At 41.4% G+C, this 26,334-nt stretch overlaps 1 protein-coding gene across 3 annotated transcripts in view; it reads left to right on the plus strand.

The window, feature by feature from the left end:
- The window catches only part of USP32 (ubiquitin specific peptidase 32), a 406,702-nt gene that overhangs the window by 184,663 nt on the left and 195,705 nt on the right, over positions 1-26,334 (plus strand). For all 3 annotated transcript variants that reach the window (XM_033921901.1, XM_033921902.1, XM_033921903.1), the window contains 2 exons: positions 21,395-21,510; positions 23,304-23,366. In XM_033921901.1, the coding sequence (XP_033777792.1) occupies positions 21,395-21,510; positions 23,304-23,366 (179 nt within the window). The remainder of the gene's footprint in view (positions 1-21,394; positions 21,511-23,303; positions 23,367-26,334) is intronic.

Consider the following 26,334-nt stretch of genomic DNA (forward strand, 5'->3'; position numbering starts at 1 on the left):
CCACAAAAAGGCACCACCTAAAAATATTGCAGATTTACGATAATACATCCTGTTGGGCCAATAGTAGAAATATTGGATTTATTGAGGTTGATACTGCACCATATTCTTCCATAATCCTCACTCATCTCAGGGCCAAATGGGCCTCCTTGGATAAGTAAATCAGTAAAGCATCCGGGTACAATGCTATGGAAAGAAAATTCCACCAACTTTTCAGGATGCCAATTTTTTTTTTTTTTTTAGCAAAAGCCTCAATGATCAGCTCAAAAGGAGATGGACAATGGGAAACCTTAGTATCACACTTAATAGGAAAGGAGTTCAAGAGCAGGCCATTAACTAAAACTTGGGCTCTCAACGACAGTACAAGGCTTCTATCCAGGCCCATAAAGTATCTGGAAATCCAAAGCCATCAAACTTTTTATAAGAGAGAGGGCCACCAGACCCATCAAAAGCTTTCCCCATTTCTACGCTCTGACATCTGTCAGTAATTCTATAATGCTAAACAAGCGCCTAGTATTGTAATAGGATACCACCCTTTAATAAAACCCATGTGATCCAGGTGAATCAAATTGGGCAGAAATCTCTCTAAATGCAATTGCAAGATTTTTGCGAACAACTTGATGTTAAAATAGGTCAAATATGTATTACATTTGTTACACCTCATTTTTAAATTTTATTAAAGGCTTTTCAAAGGCACCTCTATGAGCCATGGGAATGGCATGCGAGTTAACACTAGTGTCACAGAAACAGATCCATGCTTTATAGGTGTCTCTTACACTGTACAACAGGCATCCATCAGACCCTGAGCATGTCCCACCAGGAAGATCTTTGGTGGTCAGCTGTATCTCTATCAGAGAGATGGGAGTTCAAAGCTCCTCTCTCTCTCATTTGTGGGCAGCCATAGAACAGCAAGGAAAGCAGACACCTACTCTGAGGCTGGACAATCATTTCCATATATCTGCAAAAAAATGCTTCTGGAAGACTTTACTGATTTCCTGAAAATATTCCTATTTCCTGTCCCTGAGTAATCTCAATTTTGGTGGTAAAAATGCTCACCTTATGTGGGCTAACCACCTGAGGGGTATTTGCACCATCAGATGTCTGTGAGCTAATGACATGACCAAAGAGGTTAGACTAGAATGGGTTGGTGCCTGATGCCCTTGCAAGGAGGATCCATCTAGGCTGTCTAATACAGCATTGCAATTCCCTCCCCCCCCAGAAGCACATCTGCCCTGTTTTCATGCTTGTAAAAATCTGAACTTAGTATATTACAGGGCACTCTATCTGAGTACCCTGCCGTCTATTCAACTCCTGTGCAGTAGGGAACAGTATATCCTAGGGGGAACATGTTTGTTTATGCCTCTGCTTCAGTGAAGCAACATCCTTCCTCACCTCCTCTTGTCTGGCTCTTCTCCCTCTGTTCAAGGAGCTGATAAAGGCAATGGTTTTCCCCTGCAACACCACCTTCAACGTCTCCCAACTCAAAGTAGGAGAGTAATCAGAGGCAGTGTTATGAAAGTCAAAATTCCATACAGTATCTGCAAAGAGCTTGAAACCCCTTTAACCCTAAAGTATGGGGATGAAGTCGCCAATGAATCTGCCATTTTCCTCTGCAGTCCTAAACACAATTCAACCCTGCTGGGTAAATGTCACAGAACTGTGTAACTACTACCAAGCTCTGCATGCAAAAAAAGGAATCCAGATGACTAATACACCTTATGCTGGGAAGAGAAGTAAGTATAGTCTCTACCTGAGGGGTATTTGCACCATCAGATGTCTGTGAGCTAATGACATGACCAAAGAGGTTAGACTAGAATGGGTTGGTGCCTGATGCCCTTGCAAGGAGGATCCATCTAGGCTGTCTAATACAGCATTGCAATTCCCTCCCCCTCCCCTTCCCCCCTAATACTTGCATATGCTTGCTCTTAAACTGATGCAAGATATTGAAAACAAATTTCCTGGTTAAAACTGTGTTGACCCTCATTTGGACACTAGATACTAATCGTGAAATCTATTGAGTAGAGAGAGCATTCCCATATGACAAAGTGACCCTCAAGGTCTGAACACGAATGATTCAAACTTAAAGGCAGGGTGTTGTGCACTTCTTTGCTCTTTGAGTTATGAGAAACAAACCCAGTCTAACCCATCCATTCCCTTTGAAGCTATAAGTGATCGGTCAGATGTATCTCTATCAATAGTGCAATAATCACCTTGTTCCCTCTTTAAGAACTGGAAAATGTGGTTGTATTTGATAGGAGAGGAGGTATGCTGGACACTGAAGGAGATGCATCTAATCCTAGAAACTAGTCTTACTATCTAGCAATATAAAAAACATTTTACAGTGACCCAGTGGTGTTCTCCAGCTCAATTGAGAATGTCCTGAAAAAGATATATATAGCCCATGTCATATATGTGATATAATACAAAAACTCGGATATGGTGAATATCAATAATAATCACAAAAAACACTTTCACCAAAAGGATGTATTGAAGGTATATACCTTCAATACATCCTTTTGGTGAAAGTGTTTTTTGTGGATATATGTGATATAAACCATAAAAAGTCTTTCCATACAACCTCTAGCCAACTAGAATTTGGGTGAATCTCTTCATAAATGTGGTTAATAAACCCAGTAATTAAATAAATAAACGGAACCTCCAACATTCAGCTAACCATCTGAGACCTAACTCTCTACTTGATAACTCTGCTCAACCAACCCCAGAACCACCCCCAGGCCTGTGAGACATGGAATCTGAAGCAAACCGTATGCAGGACAGCAACAGATTGGAGAAACCTTGAGACCTAGCTAATGCATTATAATCCCCCAGTACCACCTCTACCCCTACTCATCCCCAACTCTCACTCACTAATAAAGTTGCAACACTATACTCACTATCTAAACAACCCTCACCCCTCATTCTTCAACCGTATACATCCCCAGACATAAACCTACCCATTCATATACCCCTTCAAGAAAAATCAGCAATGTTAATAATATAAAAAATTCTCAACACTTAACCAAACTCCAACCCCCCCAAAACAAAACACAGAAAGTAAATGTCATGTTCCCTCCCAATTCATGTATCTCAGAGGATTCAAAACAGCCTCCAGTGTAAAGATCACCAGGCAGAAAAACTACTCACAGCCCCCCCTCCCAAACTGAATAGCCCAAGTCAGTCCTCAAAGTTTTTGTCTTGCTGTTGCCATAGCTGAAGCCTCCTGTGTAGTACTGCACCAAGTCTGTTGACGTGTCTTCAGCAGTTTTTGTACAAATTGCTTGGCAGCTTTGACAGAGGTCAGAATAGAGGCATGGCCATTGTGGACTACCCAAGGCCTCACCAGATATAGAATGGCATATTGCACTCCTTGATGCTTTAAGTCATGCTTCACCATTCAAAGTTAAAATTTTTATAAACTCATTTTAATTGATTTATTGTAAATTTGCTGAGAACTTTGATGTATTATTTTAGATGTATCTTTTTTTAAAATATTGTTATCAACCTAGAATCTGATTGGAGATTAGTGTGGATTATAAATGTTTTATAGAATAGTAAGTCTACTGAAAAGTCCAGGAAAAAATGGATCCTGCTGTTCTAGCATGTAGTTTTTCTCAGCCCCCTAGCTGCATCCAGAATTTTATTTTTTTGTCGAAGTAATGGAAATGCATGGTAGAAGTCCAGGGCTGAGATAAGGATCCTGTACACTTGGTTAGCCTTGAGCATTCCATTTTTAATGTACATGTGTTGCTGGGAAGGGATTCAAGTAGTGAGGAAGTGAACCAGGTTACTGTCATCCGCTTTCTCCTGCAGGCCTACAATCCTTATATTGCTTTGGGTGGGACTAGTTCTCTGTCATCCTGTTTATCTAAGAGTTTGTAGTTCCTGCCCACCTTGTACAGTACCTTCAGTACAGTCTCAGTCAAAATGTCCTCTGGCTCGCTCACCTGCAGTTCCACCTTATGAAGCTTTGCGGTGTTTTTCTGGACTGAGGATATAAGCTGTCATTTTTCCACGACAGCTCCTAAATGTGAGTCCAGCTGCTTAGTAATCTTTGCTGCAGACCCTTCGGTGAGCACTTTTCTTTGTTCCAACTGCCAGTTGAGAAGCAAATACTGTAGACCAGGTCTCGTTCTCGGACATGTAGCCCTCCTTGGCAGCCACTGCCCTTTCAGTGGACTTATAGGTTGTGTCCTAGTAGTTATAGCTGCTGCCTCAGCACCCTGAGGTTGGGAGTAGAGAATGACACGAGGACAAATTTTTCCCCATCCCTGCAGGAACTCATTTTCCCATCCCATCCCCGCAAGTTCTTTTCCTGTCCCTTCCCCATTCCTGCAAGCTCTGTCCTCATCTGCACAAGCCTCAAACACTTTAAAATCATAAGTAGCAACATTCTAGAGCTCAGCCTGTGATGTCATAATGCCTCATTCTACCAATGCCTAAGCTCCGTCCTCATCTGCACAAGCCTCAAACACTTTAAAATCATAAGTAGCAACATTCTAGAGCTCAGATTGTGATGTCATAATGCCTCATTCTACCAATGCCTAAGCTCCATCCTCACCTGCACAAGCTTCAAACACTTTAAAATCATAAGTGTTTGAGGTTTGTGCGGTTAAGGTAGAGCCTATAGGAATGGAGCAGGGGCAGTGAGAAAACTCATGGGGACAGGACGGAGAAATTGAGTTCCTACAGGGACGGGGACAAATTTATTCCCATGTCATTCTCTAGTTGGGAGTTTGATTCCAGCCTGCTCCTTGTGACTCTGGGCAAATCCCTTAACATTCCATTGCCCTAGCTACTACAGTTAGATTGTGAGCTTGCTGGGACAGATAGGGAAAATACTTAAGAGTGCCTGATAACTATTCAAAGAATTGTAAATCACTTTGAGTGACTCTTCATGAAAAGGTGGTTAATAAAATCTAAAATAATAAAAATAATAATAATTTGAAGTCTTTTGGATTGTTCATGTGATAGAAACATAGAAACATAGAAAGATGACGGCAGAAAAGGGCCACAGCCCATCAAGTCTGCCCACTCCATTTACCCACCCTAATAAGTCTGAGTGCTAATGACTTAGTTCCTTAACTCGACCGTCGCAGGTGATCTGTCCACATGGCATGCAAAGAATTTTTAGCTGTGCTTTCACCATGAAAATTATCACAACAAAGCAGGTAAATTAAAGTACAGGCAGTCCCTGGGTTAAGAACGGGTTCTGTTTTTTAAACCGTTCTTAAGTTGAATTTGTATGTAACTCAGTTCCTGTATAGTACAAAGTTTATAAAAACATTAAAGAAACAGTCCTCAAAATAAAGTACTGTAGTTTAAATAGAAAGAAAAGATAAGAGTTCTACACTTACTTTTGTTCTTCATCTGTCTCACTGTTCCCTCTCCACAGCCAACATTTCTCCCTCTTATCTCTCTCTTCCCCATGCATCTGTACCTCATGCCTCTTGCACCACCATGTCCAATATTTCTCCCTCCCTATGCTCAACAATTCTCCTTTTTCTTTATTTCCTCATGTGCACCATCTCCCTTTCTCTTTCACTCAGACTCCTATGCCCAACAATTCTCCTTTTCTATTCCCTCTTCTACCTCAGCATCTCTTTCCCTCCCTCCCCCCATTCTTCCATCCTATGTTCCAAGTTCACGCTCCCCTCCCTCCCACCATCCTTTGTCTGAAGTTGCCTCCCTTCCTTCTGTGTCCCAACGCACCCCTTTTCCTCCCTTCTATGTCCCAATGCGCTCCTTGTCCTCCTCACTTGTATTCTTCCTGTGGGTGTTACCTCCTTTGGCCAGCTTTCTCCTCCCCATCTGTACTTCTCTTCTCAAAGCCGTGGGCCGTGGTTCCTACACGCAGCCTGCAGCTGACTCGGATGCCTTCCCTTCCTGTCCCAATGCGCCTCTCTTCCTCCCTTCCTTGTTCCAACGTGCCCCTCGTTCTCCTCATTTGCCTCCCTCTCCTTGTGTTACCTCCTCTGGCTGGATCCCTCCTCCCTGCCGTACTTCTCTTTTCAAAGCCATGACCACAGGTCCTGCATTCGGACCACTGGTCCTGCACTCGGTCCACAGCTGACCTGGAAGCCTTCCCAGGAGAGAGGGAAGGCTTCTGGATCAACTGCAGCTCGCAGCTTTGAAAAGAGAAGTACGGTAGGGAGGAGGGAGCTGGCCAGATGAGGTAACACCCACCAGAGGTGAGGCAAATGAGAAGGAGGATGAGTGGAATGTTGGGACAGGAAAGGGAGGAAGAGGGGCATGTTGGCATGTGAAGAGAGAAACAGGACTCCAGTTCGTAAGTATGAGTCCAACATTAGTTGGGGCATTCTTAAACCGGGGACTGCCTGTATTCACTTAATGACAATGGAAACAAATTTAAGTATATACCTCTTGCTGAGAAAATAAGGTGACTGTACAATCACAACAAATTTGCTAGAAAAGTCCTATATAGAAGCTGCCTTTTAAACCCATTAACTACCAAGCCGACAGAATGAAAGAGGAGCCAACAGTAATATTTTAGGAAAGATTCAATCTAGCATCACTATTGCAATAAAGAAATTAAGAAGATGCTGGACTATTAACCAAATTCCCACTAACCTGAAATGGACAATGTTATACTGAAGACTCCCCAGTATAATTATATACCACAGGTTGTACAGAAAACCTATTTTCAAAAAATTTCTTAAGATACTGTATTTAGGTTGAAGAAATTCTCACTTTTGCAAATGCAAGACCATGGCGAGTTATAAATTCAGATGCTGTTCCTGATTAAGGCACTTACAATCTTTACTAATGTGCTAAAACAAATTAATGCAAGCTGTGCACATGGAGGACAATTCTATAAAGAGGTACCTTTCATAGATGCCAATTTTATTTTGATATTATAGTATCCAGGTATATACATGCTTATCCCAGGACAAGCAGGCAGCATATTCTCACATATGGGTGACGCCATCCACGGAGCCCAGTACGGACAATATAAAAGTGAACTATCACTTTAAGTTTTAAGAAACTTTGTGACTGGCCGCACCACACATGTGTGAATGCCTTCCCGCTCGATGCCCTCTCATGGTACCTCACTACTTCAATTTCCATAGAGCGAAGAAGTCTCTTTTCGACTGACTCTGTCTGTCAGTGTTGCCTGTTTTCTTTGAGTTTTCTTTGCTTTTATTTCCCCCCTCTCAAAAAAGAACAACTTTTATTTGTTCTAAGTCTCCGGGCTTCGGCCTTTCAGTGGTTTCTTTTTTTCTTTTCCTTGGCAAGATTTAATTCTTTCAAACATTGACTTTAATCTCACCGAAGGGATTTTCCCCATGTCCAGGCCTGCGATGGGGTTTAAAAAGTGCTGCAGTTGTCAGCAGCCCTTTTCAATCACTGATCCTCATAATCAGCGTATCCAATGTTTAGGTCCTGACCACCAAATAGAGTCTTGTATTTGGTGTTCCACGCTGAAAGCACCCAGTTCACCATATTCAGCAGGAGAAGCTCGAGCATGGACACCAGGGTACCAAAGCCATCAACGATACCTCCTGCATCAGCATCGGAGAGTCTCTCTTCATCAAAGAAGTCTAATACTAAAGATTCTACTTCCCAACAAGTGTCGAAGGTCTCTACAGCATCTTGATACAGGCCACTCATGGACACCGCCATTCTACATCGCAGGATGTTTTCTCCTCTCTAGTTGTGCAGCCTCATCGAGGGCAGCCACTGAGACATCCTGCTGCACGCAAGGTACCAGCTAGTGAGCCTTTAGTATCGATGCATGCTGCTCCACAGCAGTCGTTGGCCTCGATGGCATAGAGTTCCTTAATGCGGGCCATAAGATGATGTCATCATTCTGTGGATCCTCAAGCTGTCTCTCATATACGGTGTGCATCTCCTTTAAAGTCACCCATACCAAGACAATCTGCGACACCAATGGTACTGCCTGCTGAACTATCGGTACTAGTACAGTCCTTTTGGCAGAAGCTCGATGACTTCTTCCACAGGGAGATTGCCACTGTTTTCAAATCGCATTGTATGCATCTTCTGCAATCAACTCCCTCTGTACTGGGCCTTTCAGAATAGGACACTTCGAGGCCTCACTGTACCACTACTATGGATCCATTGCAGCATCACGGATCTCTTCTGAGGCATCGTTTTTTTTTTTTTCTCCCAGCACCGACATTTTTCCAGACATCACCCTTATACCACTTCTACATCGTCTCAATGTTCGCCTTCAAGGCATCGATTAACTACTGCACATCATATGAACTTCCCTGGATCATTCCAAATCAAAACGATCATCTGTTTTGAAGCGAAAGAGGGATCTTCATTGGGATACTTCGGACTCCTCATTGGTCCGGTACCGGAAGTGTCACAGGGCTTCTTGTAAACATCCTTTTCAAGAGGATTTTTCTGATTCCACCAACTCACAATATGGGGTTTCTTTTTCTGAACCTGAATCTTTTGATCACACACTTTTCACCAACAGTTTGTCATCTGATGGACTTGCATTTACTGTTTATATTAATCAACTCTGCAAGGACTTATCATTCAGGAATTCTGTCAGTTGCCAATTCATGACCTGTTTAAACAGATCCTATTTAAGAGTTGGGAAATGCCTTTATCGATCAAGACTGCTCCAAGTTATCTGGATTTGCTTTATAAACTCTTTCCTTATCCAGGATTTGATAGTTCTCAGCTTCCACATCATTAACTATTAGTGGAATCAACACTTAAAGAAATACTTTGATACCAGGGTGTATACTTCAGTAACTCCGAGTCGTGAGAGCCGTGTCATGGATGCTTTTGGTCGTCGCCTTTATAAAAATTCTATGCTATTGAACAGAGTCCTCAATTACTCTTTCTACATGTCTCAGTATCTCCAACATCATGTACAATGGTTGTCTGGATTTGCCCAATATGTTCCCTTGGAAAACTTCAAGAATATCAGAACACTGTTCAATCTCTCACACAAACTGTGAGATATCTTCTAAGATTAGTCGTGGATGCTTTTCAACTATCAACTCCAGTGTCTCTCAAACTTTCTCGAGCCAGGGCACACTAAAGGTAGTGGCCATGGCTCGAGGCACCCAGAAGTGCGCGGACAAAACCGTGATGTCATCACACACATTTGTGATGTCATCACGCTGACATCCACGCATGCACAAAGGCCCTCCAGACAGGCCCTGAAATGCCAGTAGGGCATGCCAGCAAGGAAATCTTACAAATATCAACTGAGTACCCCCAACCACAGACCTCCTAAAATCCACTCTAGACCCACCCAAGCTCTTCACCAGATCCTACCCCCTTTACTAATTGTAATGTAATTTTTTCCATTCATTTTTCATTGTTGTCTGGTGACTTTATTTTTCAGTGCTTTTAACTATGTTTCCAGTGCCTTCTTATCCATTGACTGTTTTTCTCTCTGTCTTCACTTTCTGCCTTGCATCCATCTTGTCTTCCCTTCCTATCTCTCTCTCCTTCCCTCCACCACCCTTTGGCTGAAGAAGAACTTCCTAGCATTGGTTCTGAATATGTCCCCTCTTAATTTTTCCGAATGCCCTTTCGTTCTTGTAGTTTTCAAAAGTTTGAAGAATCTGTCCCTCTCCACTTTCTCTATGCCCTTCATGATCTTGTAAGCCTCTATCATGTTCCCCTCTAAGCCTCCGCTTTTCCAGGGAAAAGAGCCCCAGTTTTTCTAATCTTTCAGCATATGAAAGGTTTTCCATACCTTTTATCAATTGCGTCGCTCTTTTCTGAACCCTCTCGAGTATCGCCATATCCTTCTTAAGGTACTGCGACCAATACTGGACGCAGTACTCCAGATGCGGGCGCACCATCACCTGATACAACGGCAGGATAATTTATTTCGTTCTGGTTGTAATACCTTTCTTGATAATACCTAGCATTCTATTTGCCTTCTTAGAGGCCGCTGTGCATTGTGCCGACGGCTTCATTGTGTTGTCCACTATTACCCCCAAGTCCTTTTCTAGGGTACTTCCACCCATTACCAGCCCTCCCATCGTATAACTGTACTTCAGGTTTCTGTTTCCTACATGCAAGACTTTACATTTCTCTATCTCTCTCTCTCTCTCCCTCTCTCTACCTACCACTCTCTCTACCTCTCTCTCTCTCTCCCTCTACCTACCATTCTCTCTACCTCTCTCTCTCGCTCTCTCTACCTATCTCTCTCTCTCTACCGATATATATATATATATATATATATATATATCTTAAATAATAAAATGCTAGCCGCGCATGCGCACTTGCCTCAATCGTGTTCCCTGATCCCTTTTCGGTCGGGATGTGGCAAGACATGTGCGCATGCGCGCTTATTACATCACTGATGGAGATCAGCGAATGCAGGAAGCGGAGTGGTCATGTAAACAAACAAAAAAAAAACAACTGAGCCAGCCGGGCCGCTGAGAAAGTGCGGGAGGCCTGGCCCGGGTTGCAGACGGGTAAGGAGCTGGGGCAGTGAGCCTTCCCTGCGACTGAAATGGAGCCTGGCCACCCTCCGCGACAGACCACAGGAGTCCATGTCCTTTTCCACTCACCCCCTTCCCGCGGACCCGACTACCTTGGCGATTCAAGCAGCGTGTGCACCAGTCTTCACACGCTGCTTCGGGCCCTTCTACTTCCCTGATTTGCTCTGCCGCGTCTCTGATGATGTCATCAGGGATGTGCCAGAGTAAATCAGGGCAGTAGAAGGACCCGAAGCAGCGTGTGAACACTGCTGCACACGCTGCTTGAATCGCCGGTAGGTAGTCAGGTCCGTGGGAAGGGGAGGGGGGGGGGCGCAAGGACTCTGGGGAGAATGGCAGACACCGGCCCTGTACTAACTCCCGTGGACATGGGGAGCAGGAAGGGGTGCTGATGGACAGGGGGGGGGAATGAAGGGAGGCCTATTGCTGGACAGAGGGAGCAGGAAGAGGTGCTGATGGACAGGGGGGGGAAATGAAGGGAGGCCTACTGCTGAACAGGGGGAGCAGGAAAAGGTGCTGATGGACAGGGGGGGAAATGAAAGGAGGCCTACTGCTGGACAGGGGGAGCAGGAAGAGGTGCTGATGGACGGGGGGAGGGGGAAAGGAATGGAGGCCTATTGTTGGACAGGGGGAGCAGGAAGAGGTGCTGATGGACACGGGGAGGGGGGAAATGAAAGAAGGCCTACTGCTGGACAGAGGGAGCAGGAAGAGGTGATGATGGACGGGGGGAAAGGAATGGAGGCCTATTGTTGGACAGGGGGAGCAGGAAGAGGTGCTGATGGACACGGGGGGGAATGAAGGGAGGCCTACTGCTGGACATGGGGAGCAGGAAGAGGTACTGATGGACAGGGGGGGAAATGAAGGGAGGCTTACTGCTGCACAGAGGGAGCAGGAAGAGGTGATGATGGACATGGGGGAAAAATGAAGGGAGGCTTACTGCTGGACAGGGGGAGCAGGAAGAGATGCTGATGGACAGGGGGGAGGTAAAACAAAGGGAGAAGGGCTGCTGCTGGATAAGGGGAGCAGTGAAGGGGTGGTGGTGGACACAGGGGAGGTAAAAATAAGGGAGAATGGACAGGAAAAAGCGGCTAAGGAGACAGAGAGAGAAAGAAATAGACAGACACACATATATTCTAGCACCCGTTAATGTAACGGGCTATAAAGCTAGTATCTATATATATATATCTCTCTCTCTCGCTACCTCTCCCTCTCTCTCTCTCTCTCTATATATATATATATATATATAACTTTTCACTCTCTGCCCTTTCCTAGTGTAACATTTCTTCTGTCCTCCCCATCCATCTCACTCTCTCCATAAGTCCAACACTTTCTGCCTTCTGCACGCTTTCTCTCTCTGTCCTTGTCTCTTTCCTCAAGTGGCATCCTACCCCAACCCAACATGCTCTCTCCCCATGCACCATCTCACCCTCCCTTGCAGTGTGTAGCACCTTTCCTTTCCCTCCCTTTCTGCCAAGTCCAGCAGCACCTCTTCTCCCTTCCTTTTACCTCCCCCCTGTCCAGCAGTACCCCTTCCGTCCTCCCCCATCCAGCATTACCACTTTCTCCCTTCCTTCCTCCCCCCTGTCCAGCATATCTTTCCTCTCTCTAGGCTAGCGGCAGCTCACTGTATAGTTTTAACTTAGTCACACAGCTGTCGCTAGAATCAGTTTAGCCGCGGTTTCATCAGGCAGCCTCAAGGCTTTTGCTAGGACAGCCCACCTCGTATCATCGAAGTAGGCCAGCCTAGCAAAGGCCCTACGGTTGCCTGAAGAAACTGAGTCTAAACTAATGCTAGCGGCAGCATGGTGTGGACAGTCGCGTAGTTTCTTAAAACTTAAAATGTTAGTTCACTTTCATACTGTGGTTGATGTCATCCATATGTGAGAATATCTGCCTGCTGTCTCCAGATAACATCTGTTACAGTAAGTAACTGTGTTTATATAAGTGGATAGGCACAGGCAGTTACACCAGTGATAAACTATTTTAAATGCACCTAGATGTCAAAAGATGTGCATAAAACTTATATTAGTCTATAAGTTAGTATAAATGTGAGTCCCATGCATGCCTATCAAGAGCTTGATGATATATACGCTCACCTGTAAGATATGCGCCTACTTATAGAATATAACAAATAAAATGAATTAAATTATTAAATTGTATGAAGTGCATAAATTAATATTAAAAATAATATTAGAGTGCTCAGTGTGATATCTTATTCAAAACCAGCAGGTTAATAGAATAAAGATGTACAGTGGTGCCTCGCATAACGGATGCCTCGCACAGCGAACGCTGCGCATAACGAACTTTTTGTCTTGCTCCCTATAACGAACTTCGTTTCACACAATGAAGTCGCCCGAGGGGCCCGGGGGGGGGGGGGGGGGGCGGAACTACTCTCGCCGCTTCCTAATGTGAGCCGGGAACAGCAGCACCCTCCTGTCTGAATGCAGTGTTCCATCATCTCCCTCCACCTTACCTCGGATGCCGAGTTTTCCGGCTTTCTTTTTCGGCCAGCCACACGCTTTCAGGGAGCAGCACATGCGCGCATGCTCTGTTGTTCAATCTTCTCCTCTGACGCAACCGGAAACCGGAAGTTGCAGGAGAGGAGAACATTGATCAACTCCAGCAGCTGCGCGTGCACAGCTTTTTGAGATCGTGCGGCTGGGTGAGGGAGAAGGCTGGCAGGCTCTGCATGTGAGGTAAGGTGGAGGGAGGGAAATGTAGGGCTGCAGAACGAATTATTTTGTTTTACAGGTATTCTTATGGGAAAACGCGTTTCACACAACGAACGTTTCACATAACAAACTTGCTCCTGGAACGGATTAAGTTCGTTGTGTGAGGCACCACTGTATTATCATTGCATCATTGCACTCACCTACCTACCAGCCCTAAATACCTTGTTAAATACTTATTTAACAAGGTATTTAGGGCTGGTAGGTAGGTGAGTGCAATGATGCAATGATAATACATCTTTATTCTATTAACCTTCTGGTTTTGAATAAGATATCACACTGAGCACTCTAATATTATTTTTAATATTAATTTATGCACTTCATACAATTTAATAATTTAATTCACTTTATTGGTTATATTATAAAGTTAGTGAATTGATTTACAACTTTTCTCCAATTTATTTAAATTTTGAGTTCCTACTTATAGAATACCACATAATTGGATTTTCAGCATTTATGTGCTTATATGCCAGTGTTCTAGTCATTTATGTATATTCGCTTGCATAAATAACATTTTTTAAGGTGAACCAAACTACAAAAAGATCCCAATAACTACTGGTAAAAAATAATAATAACCCAAAGATTATGCACATTATATATTGCAGGTCCTATTTACCAATATTGAACATTAACAGTGTTGGTGCATACTTTTATTAAATCTAGCACCTAGAAGATAAATAGGCCCCATTGGCAGTGATGGGACTTAAGTTAAATAATGCACATTAATGTGATTTGATGCAAGTTAACATACCTTGGTAAGTCTAGTCCTTAGTTTGTACCTAAGGCAGTGGAGGCTGAAGGGGAATTGTGGGATTTGAATTGTTGTGGTTTACTGCTTCTTAGCTCACTGTTCTAATTTGTAAGCAGTAATTCCAAAATTTGTTCTAGGGGACCTCCAGCCTACTTGGTTTTCAGGATATTCAAAATGAATATGCATGAGGTGAATTTGCCTGTATTACTTCCATTTCATGGAAGTGTATCTCATGAGTATTCTTTATAGTGCTATCTTGTAAATCTGACTGGCTAAAGGTCTCAAACAGCAAGTTTGAGAACCACTCTTAGCTTAATTGTAAAATACTGTTTATTGAAAGGTGATCTGCATGAAATATATTTTTGCTACTATTGTAGTAGTAAAACCCATCATTACCCAATTTATTCTATTAATTTAATCTTCAAGAAAGAAATTAGATGTTTCCCATATACTGCAGATCTATTATATGATTTACTGTTCTAATTACATTATGGTTTATCATTTAAACTATTTTTAAATTGAAATTAAAAGGTGGTATTTGTACAGACAGATGTTTGAATGGTTTGAGATGTCATGAGAATGGGCAGATAGAGTAAAATGCCTTATTACAAATACTTATAGAAACCTAGAAAGAGCTGTTGGATATAACACCATGATGGGATGCAATGACCGTAAATTTTTAAATGATTTCTGGAGATAAAGCACCCGCTATATGTATGTATGTAATTTTACCCACAGTTTGAAGAGGTGTTCTGAGGATAGGGTTGGGGAGAGGTTTGCATTTATTTGCATATGTTTGAAAATTCAAACTTACAGTATATGTGTATTTTTACTCGGAAATTCACTGGTGTCAGCAAGTGTACATATGTGTGCATGGGGTAATTTATTGGGGTAATTTCCAAAGAAGCTCAATATGTGTACAGTAGAGGAAGGAAGAGGAGAGAGATGATATTGATACTCAGATACCACAGAGATGTAAAGATCTAAGAAGCAAACATTTTTCAGGAGTTCACCATTCCAGACAGCAGGGGAACGCAGCCAGACTTGCTGATGAAGTCTTCTGACTGATCCTATGTCCCTTTCTCAACCTCTTCTCTAGCTTAAGTAAATCTTTTGGCTTACTGGGCATGTGTGAGAGTTCCCACAATTGGTGCAGCTCCTTCTGTCTCAGAAGGGATGGAGAGAGGGCAAGTATAGATGGATTCCCCTATTATCTTTGGAAAACTCACTTATACGTAAGCAACTTTGCTTTCTCCGGAGATAAGCATGAGACTTGCAGACAAACTTGCTGATGAGTCCTGAGCTGCAGATGAGTAATAAGAAGTTTTAAGTCCAAAAACAGGAGTGACAACACAAATCAACCAGTGGCTATAGCTACACACAAACTTGGATAGCAGTGTGAATTAAGTTGACCTACCATTTAGGTGTTACAGCTAATTGCCAGCATGTTTCAGCATTCAATTGCCTGCATCAGGGGCACAGTTAAATACTGCTGCTATGACACACATCACACCTACAATCATACAACATTCATAAAGACATATGTACACTTCAAATTAACATGGCGGTAATTTGGCTGAGTGTGGAAGCAGCTGGTAGAGTTTAGAGCCACAGCTGTTTTACTCCTGAACTGTGTTCTTTTCTCTCTTTGGGGAAGATTCTCAAAACCCACTGTGCCTTTAACAATGGTTGCTAAACCATTTCCAGCCGATATAGCGTGGAAGTATTCTACCGGCCAATTCTTTAAAGAACTGATCATGGTCTTTTCCGAGCTTCCTGGCAGACTCAGACTCTGCCAAGCAAATGTATTACAATGAGGTAATTAATATTTAAATGAGAACTCCGGGCAATTCTTTATTATTGCCAGGTAATTCCCTAACCTTGCCGTCCTACTAGAGAACGACACAGGGACAAATGTGTCCCCGTTCTCACAGGAACTCAATTTTCCCGCCCTGTGAGTTTTGTCACTGTCCCTATCACATTCCTGTAAGCTCTGTCTTAACTGTACAAGCCTCGAACACTTAGGATTTTAAAGTGTTTGAGGCTTGTGCAGATGAGGATAGAGCTTGCAGTAATGGGGCAGGAACAGGAAAAGAACTCATAGCGATGGGACAGGAAAATGAGGTCCCGTGGGGATGGGGAAAAATTTGGCCCTGTGTCATTCTCTCTCTTTTTTTAAAACTTTTTTTTTAAACAAATAATTACAAGTTACACCACTTGTAATACAGTGCCTAACACAGTACTAGAACTCAACATTTTTAGGAAAAAAGAAAAAAAGGAAACATAGGCACTTAGACCACAACAATAAAGAAAAAGGGAGCTAAGAAAAAGATTTGGGAGAATCATTACTAAACTAACATCAATAAAGGAAAATAGCAAAGACGGTTAAACCTCGGGCCTTCATTTCTCTTTATACAGTGTTTTAGGGCTCCTTTTATCAAACCGCGCTAGCGGTTTAACGCACGTAATAACGCACGTTAAACGCTACTGCCTCCTCTTGAGCAGGCAGTAGTTTTTAGGCCTGCGCGGGGGTTAGCGCGTGATGAAAAGTCATGCGCGTTAACCCCGCTAGCGCGGCTTGATAAAAGGAGCCCTTAGTGTTATCTTTTTGAGGTTCAAAATGGACCTCAGATGTTCAGACCGGAAAATCACATATCTTAAGTCTAAAAATGTAATCACACATTTGCATGGATATGCTAATAAGTAATTAGCTCCTGGTTTCCTTGTTTCCTCTCTCATTTCCAGGAACTATTTTCTTCTCTCCTGTGTTGATTTGATTACATCCAGATACAACCATAACCTCTGTCCACAGTAAAAAGAAGCTGGATTTAAAAAACATATCCTCATAATAGAGTTCAAATCTTGCTCAAAATTAAAATTTACAATAAGTGTAGCTTGTTCCTTAACTTGAGAGAGGGAGTCTTCTAGAATATCAGTAATATTATGCAAATTTTATCAAACTGTATATCGTTCTCAGGACATACATCATTGACCTGATCTCCTGTTTCAGTCTTCTTAGATTTAGTAGCAGGTAAATAGTAAACTTTATTTATCGGGAGAACAATAAATCTAATCTAATGTAATCCATAAATTTATATACCAGAAAAATGAATTCAGAAATATTGGGACATAATAAAATATTTAAAACAACATGGGGTCCATTAGCGGAATTTGTCAAATCAGATTAATTGTTTAAGCTCTTAATTCCTATTTGTTTTTCGCACACATACAAGGAGGGGGGGGATATGTTTTGTATTGTATTATGTGATTGGATGTAAGTGCTGTTTATTGTATTACTTGTTTGTAAAATTTTTGCACTTTGTTCTCAAATTGAAAATCAATAAAGAATTAAAAAAAAAGTAAAAGCTCGACTTGGTTTATATAAGATACTTAATGAAATGGAAAAGTCAGACATAATTTACAAAAATAATAGACATAATAAAATCCAAATCTCAATAAAAATAACTGAAAAAATGTGTTGTTAAATATTTCTGAAAGTTGGAAAAGATGAAAGAATTCTAATCCCAACAGGAAGTTCATTCCAAAAAGATGTGAAAATATATACAAAGGATCGAGAAATATAACCCGGGGATTTTATTCTTTTAAGAGATGGAAAAGATAATTTATACTTCTGAGAAGTTCTAGACTTTATAGATTGTAATGAATTCAAAGAAATTGAGACTAAAGGCCCCAAAATTCCATGTAAGATTTTAAAAGTTATGCTCGCACATTTAAATAGAATTCTGAAACAAACTGGAAGCCAGTGAAGAGCTTTTAGGAGAGGAGATATGTGGTCATATTTCTTCTTACCATAAATCAATTTGGCTGCCGTGTTCTGGAATAATTGTAACCTTTCTAAATTTTTCTTAGGCATAAAGAGTTACAATAATCTAATCTAATTGAGCTAATATAATGGCTTGTACCAGAATAGCAAAATGTTGTTGATAAAAAAGATGACGAACTTTCCATAACATACAAAGACTAAAGAAGCATTTCTTAGAAAGATTGTTAATCTGACACTGAAGGGAAAGTGAGGAATCCAACAAGAAGCCTAATATCTTAGAAGAGTACTCGATGTTTAAATAATCTCCAGTCGATATCGTCACCGAGGAAGGCAAAAGATCTATTTTAGGGCCAAACCACAATAGCTTAGTTTGAAGCATTAAGCTTTATCTGAACAGAGGCAGCCCAACTTTGAAACCTAGAAATGCATGATTTTATATTTGCATACAAATCATTCAATGTTGGATTCACTTCCAATAATATAAAAATATCATCTGCATAAGTAAAAATGGATTCTAAATTCGTAAGCTTAAGTTTTCTTAATGTAATCGTATAAATGTTAAATAAGATAGGAGACAAAGGAGAGCCCTGTGGCACTGCACACACTGATCAGGGTACTTTAAATTTTCCAAGAGATATTTTTTGAAGACTTCTACAGGTGACAAACCCAAACTTTTTGGTCAATTATGCATTCTGAGATTTAAACATCTATTATAGTTATCAATTTGCTCTATTTTTCTTAAAGTAGATTTTTGATTTTAATCACTTCAAATAATGCATCGTTCAACAAAGTAGTCTCAGTTTGAAATTTTTCCATATAGTCACTGCGAACTTTATCCATATTTAGTGACAAGGCATCAACTTTAGATCCTCTAGATCCTGAGGAGTCTTTCCAACCTTCGCATCTTGTTTCTTTATAGCTTCAAGAAGAGCCCCCAAAGTTATCACTGACTCTACTGCTGGACTTCCAGCTGTCCTTCCTCTGTCTGCGACTGCCTTGGGGCAGACACTGCCTCCAGAGCTAGCTCCGGGGTCTCTTCCTCCATTCTCCCAGAACTCAATTCTGGACTATGCTCCTCTGCTGGACACCGAGGAGCGTCAAAGATTGGGGGAGATAGAGAGATCTCCCGTTCCTCCAAGTCAGGCGCTCCCACACTTGACCCCGATGTAGAACTCAACCCTCGACTTTTGGCCTGAGGGTTTGCGGTAGTTGTTAACCTCTCCAAAAACTGAGGAATCGTTTGTTGGAATGGGCTCGATGAGTGAGCTGGCACCACGGCCCTCACAGACCCTTTCCTCTTTGTGTGTGGCATTTCTTCTTGGAAAAAAAGAGAAGAAAAAAATCACCATGAAAATTTAAAAAGGTAAGCTGCTCAAAGAAATACAGAGGAGCACAAACGCCATCAAGCACCATCAGCCATCTTGTCTCCCCACCAGTATGTCTACCTATGTCATTCTCTACTATCCTACATTTGTGAGCTAAATTTTCTGTCAGGTCTGAGCTCTTGTAGTCTGCCTGAGCGCTGATTGGCTCAGGCATTGACAAGAAAGTAAGGCTTTTGACAACTCAGGCCTGACAGAAAATTTTGCCCTGTCTCCCTGACATCCCTGGCAAGAAGGATGCCCACTCCGTTCTGCCGACAGTGATGCCCATTCCCCCCCCCCTCCGACACCCCCGTACTTCTCCATCCAAGGCCTTATGGATCAATATTCAAATTCCACTGAGGCAATAATAATTTGGTAAATTTATGCACCAGGAAGGGGAAGGCCCATCATTTTGAAGAGGTGAACCTGCTGGCTGGAGGGAGTAAACAGCCCTCTGGTCGGCCTTGGATGGAGAGGTATAGGGGTGTCGGGGGGGGGGGCATCTCCGGTGCAGGAGGGAATGGGGGAGTGGGCATCACTTCTGTTGGGGAGGTTGTTTGGAGGGGGGAGGGAATCGGCAGTGGCAGGAGGGAGTGTGCATCCCTCCTGCTAGTGGCGTCGGGGGGGGGGGGCAGGGATGGCAGTGGGAGGGAGTGGGCATCCCTCCTGCTTTCCTTTCATTTGGGGAGTCTTTTTTTTATGTGTGGGAGTATTCTGTGCCGATCACTATCACCAGTGACTCATCATATGCAAATATAGCGACCTTCCATGAACCTCATTTGCATGCATGGATTTTTGTGAATGACTCATCTTTTGCAAAACATTATAGTTATGCTTGTGACAGCAGCCCATCAGATTTTACTGTGAAGTTTTGAGAATCTTACCTTTGTTGTGTGTCTGTGTGTGTGTGTGGGGGGGGGGGGGTTTAGGGGGGTAGTTAAGGGAAGCTGCATGTGAATTAAATACTGTATAGTTAGAGAGGACAGCTGCAGTTGACTGCGAGCAGGAAAAATAAATCAACAAACTGAAGAGACAGTAAAGCAGCACCAAGTTTGGGAACTGTGCACATGCCCAGTAAAGCCACAAGACTTACATAGTTTCAAGAGCGCTCCAGACCATAGGATGTCAGGAAATTTCAGCAAGTGTGCCCGCATTTCTTCTGCTTGTCTCCAGAGAAATTCATGGTAAGAGGCTGAAATGTGGTAGACTCAGGAAGAACATAAGGAAATATTTCTTAATGTATACACTTCTCCTTCCGAATTTGCAGGTTTATTACCCGCAAATTCGATTATTTGCAATTTTTTTCTTACTACATTTTAAAGGCTGCCTGGCCCTCCCCAGACCTTACCTGGTGGTCTAGCGGTGACGCGGGGCAGAAGCGATCTTCCTACACTCCTGCCCCAAGCAGAGCCGTCATCAAAAATGGCTTCCGTGAGTTCCTGTTATGGTCTTGTGAGACCACGGGAACTCATGGCAGCCATTTTTAATGACTGCTCTGCAAGGGGTAGGAGTGTAGGAAGTTCGCTCCTGCCTCGTCATCGCTAAACCACCAGGTAAGGTCCAGGATGCAGGAGGGAGGCGGGGGCGGGTCAGAGTTGGCCCAAAGTTATTTGCAAATTTTCCATATTCGCGGGTCAGCTCTGCCCCTAACCCTTGCGAATTTGGAGGGAGAATTGTAGTGTAGAACATAAATGAAACAACTGTTTCATGAAAAGTAGTCTATAAATTCAAGAAGCATGAGATAATATAAAGTATTAGTAGGGAAAATGGAGATCTTGCAGCAGGGTGAGAAAATGAGCAAGACTGATGGGCTTGCGGTTTTCTGCCATTCTAATCTATGTTAATGGCTTCCCTATATGCTGTAGTAAAAAGGCTCCTTCATAGCCTCTGTCTTTAATTTTCACAGTTCAGTGGATTATTTATGCTGGTCCCATTCTTTCTTAAATTTGAAGACTACTGTAGTTTGTCTTCACTGTGAAAATAACTTTAAGAAACCCAGAAAAAGTACTATAAAAAATATAAGTATGATCCTACATTTTGTCTCAAGCTTGATCTCTCTTGTTCTAACTTGGTTCTCATCTTAGCCCTGCCAGCTGAACTGTGTTGTGGTTTAATGTAGCCTATGGTACTTTAGGCTAGAGAACAGAGATCAGCAGAACTGCTGCATTGACCAGATAGATTTAAGTCGTCTTCTATTATACAGCAGTGCTGCCAAGTTTTGTTTATTGTATTCTGTTTGACCTGTTTATTGATAAGTCTTCTGCTTCATAATGGCATAACAATTGCATTTTTCCCTCTTTCTCAATCAGTTTGTTTCAAGGTGTTTGATATTGATCGGGATGGAGTTTTGTCTCGCATGGAACTTAAAGAAATGGTGGTTGCACTTTTAGAGGTTTGGAAGGATAACCGTACTGATGCATTACCAGTGAGTTCTAATTTTGTTATTTAAGTTTCAAGTTTCAAGTTTAATGATTTTTTGATTAATCGCTTAATCATAATTCAAAGCGATGTACAATTTAAAATACATTCAGAGGGAAACAATACAATACAAACCTTAAAAAAGATTAAACATATAATACAAATCAAACTTGAATAATAACATAATATTAGAAATAGTTCAACATATTCGTAACAAAAGGTAAAAAGGGGAAGTGAAATACAATTCATGATAGAAAAGTAGAACAAACAAAGGAAAAAAACATTGGGAAGGTATGTAACAGTAAAATTTAAGATTTAAAACAACAGTTTAAAAATTAATAAATCAAATGCCAAATGCATCTTTAAAAAGAAATGTTTTTAAATTACTTTTAAATTTTCCCAGATCATGCTCATTTCGTAGATAGAGTGGGAGGACGTTCCAAATCTGTGGCGCAGTTACTGAAAAAATGAATTGCCGTCTTGCATTAATGATCTTGAGTGAAGGAATTTACAGATATCTCTATCTTAGGCAGGGTGCTGAAAGGCAAAGCAGTTTCTTATGGGCCAATATTCAAATTCCACTGAGGCAATAATAATTTGGTAAATTTATCCAGTTTTCTGTAGCTGATATACAGCAATGTGTAACTGGCTAATTCTGTGAACAATCTGGCCAGATCTACCCACTCAAAATTTGATTGAGTAGGTTTAGGATAGCTGGACTTGTACAGGCAAGTTGAGCTGGTTAGCATTAAATATCACATGATCTAGTTAACATTTTTTTAAAAAACCCATTCTGAGAATGTCTCCAGTTAGCTTGGTTTTTCTTACTGCATTTTTAAGGTTTGCTGTTTTACCTGCATAAATTTAGCCAGAAAAATGATCAGAAATTTAAGTTAAAACCTACTTTTGGCAAGTAAATCTTGTGAATATTGCCCTTTAAAGGATTTTGAAACTATTTATTTTTTGCTTATTTTAAAAAGACAACATAAGACACCTATGCATCTTTGTAAAGTAAGCACCCAGAACCAGCCTCAAATAGCACACAAAATGTACATGGAACAAATTTTTCATCTGCTCCAAGACAAAATCACGAGATTCTTATTGCAAGACTTGGTCCTGGCAATAGGAGATGATACACTGGGCACATCACCTACTGGATAGATCAGTAATTCAGCTTAGGAAAGGTCAGGGAGGCAGCCAGCAACACTGCTAGAAGTAAGTTTGGTGTTTGCCCTACTTAACCTCTCTCTGTGCTGGCCCCATTTTGCTCTGGGTCTGCCCATGCTGCAGGAACTTGTTCGATGGTATCTATGCCACAGACTTTGTTTTCAAAAGGGCTTTTCCCATATTGTGGCAAAAGTATTCTGACAATACAGCCTAAAATAGGGTTTGAATTTGGGGCTTTGGAATGTAGGACCGTTTCAAAAATATTTATTTTAGCCTTGTAATAATTTGTCTTAAGATAATTCATTTTCTTATGTAAACTGCTTTGGACCAATTGTTGGAATTAAGTGGTCTATAAGTAAATAGATTAGATTAGATGGAGAAAGTGTCAGATTACCAGTATTTTCAGTGAAATGGTAGCTCTTTCTTATAATAGGTTACTGTTGAGCTTTTGGATGGCTCTATTCTAGCTCATTGTCTCCATTACATTGTTTCTCTGCACAAACTCTTGAGGCAGGAAATTATCTTGATTTCAGATAACCATTGAACATTAATTTCCTTTTGGCCATTCATTTTGTTTATAATATATAGCTATTGGATTTAAGTGGTTACTGACTCTATTTTATCCTTTCAAAGGAGTGGCACATGAACCCATATGATATTGTAGATGATATTTTGAAGTCGCATGATACTACCAAGGTAAGATTTTGTTGTACTTCTTTTTTTCCTCTTTGAAAGCTAAAATTTCTATTCTCTTGCAGATGCACCCAGTGTTCTCCCCAGAAATTTTTTCCAGCCGGGTGGCACGAAAAACTAGCCGGGTGGGGAAATTTGGTAGTGAAGAAAATTAAGGGCTCCTTTTACAAAGGTGCGTTAGGGCCTTAACGCGCGGAATAGCGTGCGCTAAAATGCCCCGTGTGCTAGCCGCTACTGCCTCCTCTTGAGCAGGTGGTAGTTTTTCAGGTAGCGCACGCTAATCCGGTGCGTGCGCTAAAAACGCTAGCATACCTTTGTAAAATGAGCACTAAATGTGTACTATTTTTATTAGTTAATTATTATTGTTTTCCAATGCTCAATATGACTTCCTTTTTTAAGGTTTGACACTTGTGCCAGAATATTTTTACTAAATTTAAGAAGTATCCAATTCTAGAAGTGAATAATTAGATATGCGCCCTCTCTCAAATGGTATAGAGGTTTAAAAAAAGGGAAATGCGTTAATGAAGTCATTGGGTTCAATCTAGCCATTTATTTCTGCATGAATTTAAACAACTAAGAAAAAAAAGATAAATATAGCTCATCCAGTCATACAAGAAACAGCTCTACAGCACCTCTAATAATGTTTTGATCACTAGGTTCTTTCCTGAGGTCTCACTGAGGATATGAAATAGATGCAAGCCCCACTTCCAGACCTCTTCCACATAATTTATGGAGAGGTGTTACTGAGCCTTGAAGGAGACCTGTGTGATTACACTACAGCAAAATAATAAAGTAGCAGATTAAGATCAAAGTGAGAGCTAGGGCAAAACAGTTTAGGTAAAGATGCAGGTAATAATTAACAATGTATAAAAAATATTTTATTTTTATTTGCTTATGTCATTTGAAAGCTGCTTGTTAATACAACTTTAATTCTTTATAATGGGTGTGTGTGTGGTGGTAGTGGGGGGACAACGCCTACGTCAACAGTAAAGTAAGAATAGGGTCATTAAATCCTGTGGTGTACCTAGTATATATGACAGCCAGTGCTGATCATTTTTTTTAAGCCCTTCTCTATATAAAAAAGATATTTTTAGTAATAATCCATGAGTCACACAACAAGGGTGCACCTAGGAAAAGGCAACATCTTAAACACTGCAGTGAGAACTAGAACACCAACACACACATTGTAAAACTAAAGCCAGATCCTGCACAGTCAATTGATCCTGTACAGTCATTGCTAACAGAAAGCCATGTCCTTTTTATACACACAGAACACAGATACACCCTCACTCAATATGGAATAATCACAAACTAAAAATAGAAATATGTAGACAAAAGTTAAACTGAACCACCAAGAAACCAGACTCTACATACAATGCAACACCATAGAAACAGTGACACATGTCCCCTATTACTGTGCAAAATATAAAGACAGTAGATGTAAATTTGAAAAAACTGATATATAACAATCACCACTTTACAAATTAACAAATAGAAATTAAAACAAATAATGAGAAATAAGAAAATACCATTTTATTGGACTAATCCATTTTTCAATTAGCTTTCAGAGACCAAATCTTTCTTCAAGACAGTACAGTATAAAGCTGTTATGGTATCCTGTCCTGACCTGAGGAAAGGGGTTTAGTCTCAAAAAACTGCCTTATTTCCATTTCCTATGTATAAACTTTAATCAATAGTTACAATACTACTTGATTCTACGTAGAGCAACAAATTTTTTTTCTACCTTTTGTCGTTTCTGCTTTAATCATCTTCTCTTCACTCTCTTCTTTCTATTCAGCGTTTGTCCTCACTCCCTTCCATGCAACATCTGTCACCTCTCTTTGCCCCTTCCATCCAGCCTCTGCCCTCTCGCTATCTACCCTTTCCATCTACTGTCCACCCTCTCTCTGACCCTTGCATCCACTGTCCACCCTCTCTCTGACCCTTGCATCCACTGTCCACCCTCTCTGCCCTTCCTTTCCTATGACATCCATCCCTGGATTTTCCATCTAGGGCAAGAACATATACAGGAAAAAGATCCTTAAGGAACAACTTTGTTTGATACCAAAAAGAGACCCAAGAAAAGTATAATTAGTCACTCGTGTCCCCCAAAACAACACAAAAAATATGTATTTTGTGCATGACATGCGTAGTGACAACACACAAACCTAGCGGACTGGGTAAAACGAGGATCTTGCAGCCCCATGAACCTCGCGGATCTCTACCTCACATCCTTAATTTGCTTACCTCAAGGGTGAGCGAGAACTGTGAGGTCTGTGGATATTAAAATGCCCTGCAGACCCCATGCCACAGAGATGTGCGAGGTCTGTGGGATCCGGGTAATCCTTATTTTACCTAATCCCAGAGCAATTTTTTAAGCTGTTTACCAGATGCTTTTTTCCAGAAACGGAAGGTTTAAATCTATGGGAATACTTATTTTCTTGGATGACTTTTTCAAAGAGAAAGTGCTCAGTGCTCTTAGTTTCATGATGGATGTGGTGACCAGTTATCAAAGAGAAAGCACCCACAAACTTTTCATTGGCCTGAAGTTTTGAAAAGAGCCCAGAGAAAACTCGATTTCTGTCAGACAGGAGCAAGTAGGAATCACTCCTGCCCCAGTGTACCGCTAGACCACCAAACTATTGGGATCTTACTCAAAGACTCCCTAACCTTAAACATATTGGAAAAAACTTCCACCCCTTACATGGACCTTTTAGCATGTCAAATCTCTTCCACCGCACTGAAAAACTCACTAAACTGCATGCTCTGTTATATAACACCGGGAAACTGGGCCATGGTTAGATCCGAATTTGAAAACTTCATATACTAAAACTCACTTACAGCAGCACACAATCTTATCCTAGGAGACCTAAACCTTCATCTTGAAGACCATTCATCCAAGCCAGTAGCAATCTACTTTCTTTCCTCAATGCCCTATCCTTCCAAATTCTAAACCCACAAACTACTCATG

This window comes from Geotrypetes seraphini, chromosome 15, assembly GCF_902459505.1.
Source record: "Geotrypetes seraphini chromosome 15, aGeoSer1.1, whole genome shotgun sequence".
NCBI classification, from domain to species: domain Eukaryota; kingdom Metazoa; phylum Chordata; class Amphibia; order Gymnophiona; family Dermophiidae; genus Geotrypetes; species Geotrypetes seraphini.